This window comes from Budorcas taxicolor, chromosome 13, assembly GCF_023091745.1.
Source record: "Budorcas taxicolor isolate Tak-1 chromosome 13, Takin1.1, whole genome shotgun sequence".
In the NCBI taxonomy this organism is placed as follows: Eukaryota; Metazoa; Chordata; class Mammalia; order Artiodactyla; family Bovidae; genus Budorcas; species Budorcas taxicolor.
Window position 1 is genome coordinate 7,114,571 of NC_068922.1, and position 7,439 is coordinate 7,122,009.

Here is a 7,439-nt window from a genome sequence, read left to right on the forward strand (position 1 = left end):
GGTGCCTACCTCCTAGATCTATTATAGAGTTGAATGAGTTGATACTCATAAAGCACTGAAAACACTCACATTGAATACTCCATGTAAGTCTGATCAAAAAAAATAATAATAAGTCAATGGATACAAGTCCTGTATGTACTTGACTTTTGATGCCCTTATGCCCTGGAGGGAAAGTGCAAAGCTGTTTTCTGGAGCCTCTGTGAATCTTGTTTCTGAAAACCCTGGCCTCTGAAGAGGACCCCCACTGGCTCTGCAGACCTGCGCTTCCCAGGAAACACTTCCATTCCTTGCAGCAGCGCACGCTCGCCGGGGTGGAGTCCCAGAGTCTGGCACCTTCCTGCAGGTGGCGTTCCCCACCCTGTTCTGTGTATGGTCTGCTTGCCTTCTGGTTTAACCCTCTGGGACTTTCTTGAGATGGGTGCTGTTTTTATCCCCAGCATTTTATTTAGAGATGGGAAAACTGAAGCCCACCGAGGTAGCATGCCTTGCACAAGGTCACGGAGCTACTAAGTACTTGAGCCGGGATTTGACCCAGGCAGTCTGACACATGCGCCCACACATGCCATCTGAGGCCAGGCCTTTCCCACGCTCCTGAGAGGTGCCCCAGATCTCTCTTCCTCATTTCCCTCAAGCTGCAAGCTGGCTCCCAATCCTGACCGCTCGATTTTCACTCTTGACACCACCAGCCTCCCAGGACCCAGGTCAGTGGTGGGGAGTCACTTCTGACACCTCCCTCCCTCCCCTTAAGCCCTCCAAGGCCTGGCAGCCCCACCTTCCCGACTATTCCTGATCCCACCCTCCATACCTGCCAGGCATCTCTCTGGGACTCTTGCAATTGGCTTTGAAGAGCTTGCTGTTGCTCAAAAACCATCCGTGCTTCCCTGTGCCCTCTGAATGAGCCTAAACCACACTGAAGACCCCCAGGTCCTGACACCAGTGATCTCCCTTCTGTACATCCTCTGCTCGGGGGAAACAACGTGTTCCCTGCCCTCAGACTCTCTCTGCTTAACCATGGGCCGCACAGTTACCACCAACCTGGCTGGCCTTCCTTGGACGAAGTCTGGGTCCAGTCCAGCCTTCTGAGATGGGATTGGACACTCAAAACGCTCCCTGGGGGAGCCCCCCGCCTGCGAGGGACAAAGGCGTGGGAGCAAGAGGAGGCGGGGAGAGCTTTCAGACAGAGGGGCAGGCCTGACCCCTGCCAAGGGAGAGAAGGAAGGAGAGAGGACTGGGGGCAAGGGCCTCCGAGAAGCTGGAGAAAGTCTCACCTACACCCATGAGGAAGCCAGCAAAGGCTGCCTCACCCGGGAGACCCCCCTCATGTGGTACCCTGGCTGACCACGAGCAGCCTCAAGGGAGCACAAGCTGGATGTGAACCCCAGGGCAGGTGCACAGCACCGGGCAGGTGCACGACACCAGGCAGCAAAGCACCCCTGAGGCCTTCTTGCAGGAGCTCTGGGCGAGACAGCTCTGGCCGCCCCTCCAAGCCTCCGGGCCAGCCCGGGGCCGCTCACCCCTGGATGCACCCCCTGACTTGCCCTGATAGAAAATGACATTTTTTAACACCAGTGGGATATTTTTGCTTTTGCTCCCCACCACACACCCCTGCATTCCACCATGGAGGGTTTCCTGAGATACGGATCATCCAACCCAGTGCAGCTTCCTGAGCCAGACGCTGCAGGAAACCTGCCCACGCCACATCCTTACCTCCCAGCAGCCCCTGGGGGTCTCTGCCATGGGCCTGTTCTAGCCCCCAGAGCCCACCAGCCCATAAATGCACAGTCATCCAGAAGTCCAGGAGCAGCCCCCAGTCAGTGACTGATACCCAGGCCCCTGCCAAATAAAAATACCTCTCTTCAAAGACTGTATTCCAAGGATTATTTAGTGCAAAGGGCAAGGGGCCTGTTCGCGATGGAGAGAACACTGGATTTAGAGGCCTGCAAGCCTCTCAAGGGTTAGGGCTAAAGAGTTTTCTTTGATAGAGGAGTAAATGAAGCTGGAAGAACCCTGTGAGGGGACATGAGATGGAAGAGTGTCAGAATCACACAGGACATGAGAGAATGTTCTACTGGGAGACCACCCTATTTTCGGGAGGCCCCCCCTAAGGAAAGGCTGTATTCTGGCCCAGGCTGAGGCCAGGCCCAAGTTCAGGGACTTGAAAGAAGGAGAGGATATTCACTAAAGTTTATTTGAGATACATTTTGCTCTAATTGATCGGTGGGGATGAGCAGTTTAGCTAATCATTTATCAGGCTAAGAAAGGGAATCTGGAGCATCTACGTCTGGGTTTTGTTTTGTTTTGTTTCTATTTGGCTGCACGGGGTCTTGGTTGCAGCATGTGGGATGTTTAATCATGGCATGCAGGGTCTCGTTCCCTGACTGGGCCTCAAACCTGGGTCCCCTGCTTTGGGAGTGCCAAGTCTTAACCACTGGACCACCAGGGAAGTCCCTGTGTCTGTTTTTGTCATAGGAAAACACAGGGGCAGCGGTGAGACTTACATGTTCTGTGGGGAAGAGGGTTCTTACAGTAAGTGGTTTTCCAAAATGTGCAAAAGTGGGGAGATTTCTTAACCTTGGCTGTTTTGCAGGATCACGGGCCTTGGGTAAAGGTCCACCCTGACTCTGAATGGGTTTCCCAGGTCCTGGGAAAAGATGCTCCAGTCTCTCCAGTGGTTACGTGTCTGATCCACACTCCACACTGCCCCCCTCCTTCCCTGTCCTGCCTCCCTTCTGTGCTGGTGTTTCCCAGAATCACCTCCCAAAGAAGTGTCTCCATTGCATCTTTGTCTCAGGGTTTGGGACAACACAGACTGACACATTAACCAGCCCAGAAGCCCTAAACTCTGACGACTGAATGACCCAGACCGAACACCCACAGGGACAGGATCAGGCAGGGAAGGTGACAAACCGGGGACCTCCTGCCTTGACCAAGAAGTAGCCACTTGTCCCCTATTCACAGGACCACTTGTTCCCATGGGAACAATGTATGATCAGCATATATCTTTTGTTTTTTCAAATGGAACAGGGAATCTACAGGAATAAATAGAATCAACTAATTCTTAAATATTGGCAATTAATTCATTATTTTTAAATACTGTAACGGCCAAACATGACACACCTCTGATGTCAAGTTCTGGCTATAAGCCTACAGGTCAGTGGCCTTGGGCCAAATGTTGAATTCTCTAAAACCAGGGTCCACCAGCCTCTTCTTTAAGGCATCTTTCATGGAGATTTGCATATAATGATTGTTACTGTGTCCTGCCTACAGTTAAGAGGTCCAGTTCAGTTCAGTCACTCAGTCGTGTCCGACTCTCTGCGACCCCACGAACTGCAGCATGCCAGGCCTCCCTGTCCATCACCAACTCCCAGAGTTCACTCAGACTCACATCCATCGAGTCAGCGATGGCATCCAGCCATCTCATCCTCGGTCGTCCCCTTCTCCTCCCGCCCCCAATCCCTCCCAGCATCAGGGTCTTTTCCAGTGAGTCAACTCTGCATGAGGTGGCCAAAGTACTGGAGTTTCAGCTTTAGCATAATTCCTTCCAAAGAAATCCCAGGACTGATCTCCAAGTCAGTGAGTGGTAGAATAAAACTTAGTCTTACAAATATTACTTTGAGGTACTTTCTATCACTCATTGCTTATTTAAAGAGAAGATTCAAAATGGATCTCTGAATTATTGTTCATTTAGTTATGAGTGATAGATAATGGGCTTATGGTTATTCAGGAAACCATAGAAAATACACCTTTTTTTGTAGATGCCTACTAAAACTTGTTATTGTTCAGTCACTAAACCATGTCCGACTCTTGGGACCCCATCGTCTGCAGCAGGCCGGGCTCCTCTGTCCTCCACCATCTCCTGGAATTTCCATTGAGTCAGTGATTTTGTCTAACCATCTCATCCTCTGTCACCCCCTTCTCCTCCTGCCCTCAATCTTTCCTGGCATCAGGGGCTTTTCCAATGAGTTGTTTCTTTGCATCAGGTAGCCAAAGTATTGGAGCTTCAGCATCAGTCCTTCCGATGAATATTCAGGGTTGATTTCCTTTAGCATTGACTAGTTTGGGAATAATAATATTATATGTTTCCAAAAGAAAATTTTAATGAGGGTAATATAATGATGATTGAGTCTAGGTAATGGCATCTAGGCAGTCATTGTATATTTTCTCTCCTATGTATCTGAAAATTTTTTCATAATATAAACCAAGGAATTAGTGGTGCAGAGACCTTTGTGGACAAAGAAATTCCCAAGTTCAAGGACAGTGAGTGTGTTCGCCACACCAGGGGCTGCCACCTGGGAATGGAGAGGTTGACTTTAACGTCATCCTGCTCCCAGTTTTGCACCTGATGAGAAGTTTCTCTGTGGCCTTTTTCAGACACGGACAGCTGTGAGCGCTGGATGAGTTGCAAAAGCGAGTTCCTAAAGAAATACATGCACAAGGTGATCAACGACCTGCCCAGCTGCCCCTGCTCCTACCCCACCGAGGTGGCCTACAGCACAGCTGACATTTTCGACCGCGTCAAGCGCAAGGACTTCCGCTGGAAGGACGCCAGCGGGCCCAAGGAGAAGCTGGAGATCTATAAACCCACAGCCCGGTATTGCATTCGCTCCATGTTGTCCCTGGAGAGCACCACGCTGGCTGCCCAGCACTGTTGCTACGGCGACAACATGCAGCTTATCACCAGGGGCAAAGGGGCGGGGACGCCCAACCTCATCAGCACCGAGTTCTCAGCGGAGCTCCACTACAAAGTGGACATCCTGCCCTGGATCATCTGCAAGGGCGACTGGAGCAGGTATAACGAGGCTCGGCCTCCCAACAACGGACAGAAGTGCACGGAGAGCCCCTCCGACGAAGATTACATCAAGCAGTTTCAAGAGGCCAGGGAGTATTAAAGAGACGCCGCCTCTGGTGTTCCCGACACAAACTCCCCGCGCTGATCGCAGCCCGGCGGAGAGCCGCTCTCGCCAGCTTACATGTACAGGTGTATATACCACGCGAGCATTTGTCGTAAGTTACACGAGGGCTTGGCGCCAGGCCCTCGCAACTGCCATATGAAGCCACCGTTGCCATCTTCAATGTCAACGGTCCCCTTGGATCTCTTCCGAGGAAGGGACGTTCTCAGGAGGATGTGAAGAAAGAAGCCGGAAGAAGAACCTGGAAGTCGTGGTGGGTCGAATTCAACTCACCTCGGATTCAGTGGTTCCGAGAGAAGCAATGGGGCAAAGAGACTGAAATTGTAAACGTGATAAGCAGTTTTATGTATAACTTATTTAATATGAATGTGATTTATGCATAACCTTTTCTCTGGAGTTGTCATCCCGAAATTATTTAATCACTTCCATGAGAGTTCAGAAAGAGGCTTAGAGAGGTGGAAGAGAAAGGGAATTTTCCAGGAATTCTTTTAAAATGAGAAATGCAATAGAAAGATATCAGCATAAGAAAACCTGAAACCAAAGGTGAGTTAGCCAGTGAGGTACCTTGCTTAAGTCTCAGCTGCCAAAATGCCCTTCCCTCAGACTGGTAGGGGGTAGAGGGGGAGCAGATGGATATTTTCAGAGCAAATCTGAGGCCTAGTTTTAAATAAGCTTTAAAATAAAGGATGATATTAGCACAATGCTGTAATTCTACTAAAAGACCCCAGAATGGTAGAATTTCTGTTCATGCCTTAATAGGTTCAGAAGGCCACAGGAAGATCAGAGTTAAAAACAAGGAGTAGCACTTTTCCAAAGAAAACTGCAAAATAAATGGAAAAAGAACATGAACTTCATTTCATCTATTTTATTTTCATACCATCTTAACAATTTTTTTCTCCACCAATATATTTCCAGTAAATAAATATAAAAATGAGGAAGGGAACTCATCTAGAAAATCCTAATTTTTTATGTTTTAAGAAAGGACAAAATACATTATTTTTGTAAAGTATTTATTGAGTCACTGAGTCTTGTGCATCAAGCAATTATAATATTGGCCTGGTTCTGTAGGGTGGAACTTAGGACAAATAAAGAGTTGGTTCTTATGTAGTCTTTACTTGCAAAACTCCAGGAAAAGAGATTATATAATAAAATCATAATAAAATGTGTTACCTGCAGTAAATGTGTTACCTGCAAATATTTATGATACAAATTCCATAAATAGCCATGGTAAAGCAGGGTTTCAAGGCAGGGGAGAGGAAGGTTCAAAACAGGCGGGAATAAAAGACTCATTGATTGATGTAATGGTGAGTGGTGTGAGTCAGCATCTTTGGCACCAAGAACATCAACCCAGTCCCCAGGAGACCGAAGCTCATTGACACACGTGCAAATTTTTGCCCATCCAGAGCTAAGAAAGCTCTGAGAAAGCCAAGCCAAATCAAAGGCTTAAGACAAGCCCAGGTGAATGGACCACTTCCACACAAAATTTTGCAGTTACAGTAATAAATAGAATTCTTCATCCTGTAAGTGATTCCTTTTCCAGATGAGGAAACTCAGAAATAACAAGTCAAATTGGGCCCATCTTTCATTTCCTAGTCCAGTGCTCTACTATATCAAATTTTTCATGTCCTTATATTCCTAATCCTACCCTTAGGTTCTCTTAGTAAGATCTTGTTTTATGGAAAAGCTCTTATCATTTATACTTTAGAATAAGTTATACATGTATTGCCCACTCTCAGGATATTTATATTTGAGATCTGTTCCTAATTATGGGAAGAGAATCTTTATTCTGATTTGAAAGAATTTTAGGCAGTTGAACTGCTGGGGTCAGTAGGTTCATATATCAGGGAAGATGTGGTTCCTAATAATAGGAAAACCACTTTTGCCAAGAGAGTTGGTTGCAATGGAATGCACCGCCTTCGAGATGGTGAGCATCTCAGGACAGGTATCCAAGCAGAGTGTGTGAAGATGAGTCACATGAGAGGCTCGTTTTAGTGATGAGGAGAGACACAAACATACAGCAATCACCCCCTCTGATAAGTGTTCTGTAAAGGATAAGTAGGAAGTCTTCTGGGAAAATAGAGGCAGGAAACGGGGCGGTACCTGCTGGATCCAAGGGGGGAATGTTAGAAAGAGAGCAGGTGGATGCATTCAGAATAAGGAAACACCGTGGGCAGAGGCAAGGAACCAGGCAAGAGCGTGGTGATTTCTGAAAACTGGGATGTTTAGAGTGATGAGCCAGAGGGATAAGAATGGCAGGTTATGGAGCCATGTCTAAGGTGTTTTTGTTAAGGATTTAGCATGGGCTTCCTACATGGGCTGGTGGCTCAGCTGGTAAAGAATCCGCCCACAATGCAGGAGACCTGGGTTCAATCCCTGGGTTGGGAAGATCCCCTGGAGAAGGGAAAGGCTACCCACTCCAGTATTCTGGCCTGGAGAATCCCCTGGACAGAGGAATCTGGCAGGCTATATAGTCCATGGGGTCGCAAAAAGTCAGACACGACTGAGCAACTAACACTTTCACTTTTACTT

The 7,439-nt window shown here is 47.9% G+C and overlaps 1 protein-coding gene across 1 annotated transcript in view; it reads left to right on the forward strand.

Annotated features, from left to right (window-relative positions):
• Positions 1-6,072, forward strand: part of ISM1 (isthmin 1) — an 89,444-nt gene extending 83,372 nt beyond the window's left edge. Inside the window, exon 6 of the mRNA XM_052651030.1 lies at positions 4,372-6,072. Within this exon, the coding sequence (XP_052506990.1) occupies positions 4,372-4,889 (518 nt within the window). The 3' untranslated portion in view covers positions 4,890-6,072. The remainder of the gene's footprint in view (positions 1-4,371) is intronic.
• Positions 6,073-7,439: the final 1,367 nt, after the last annotated feature.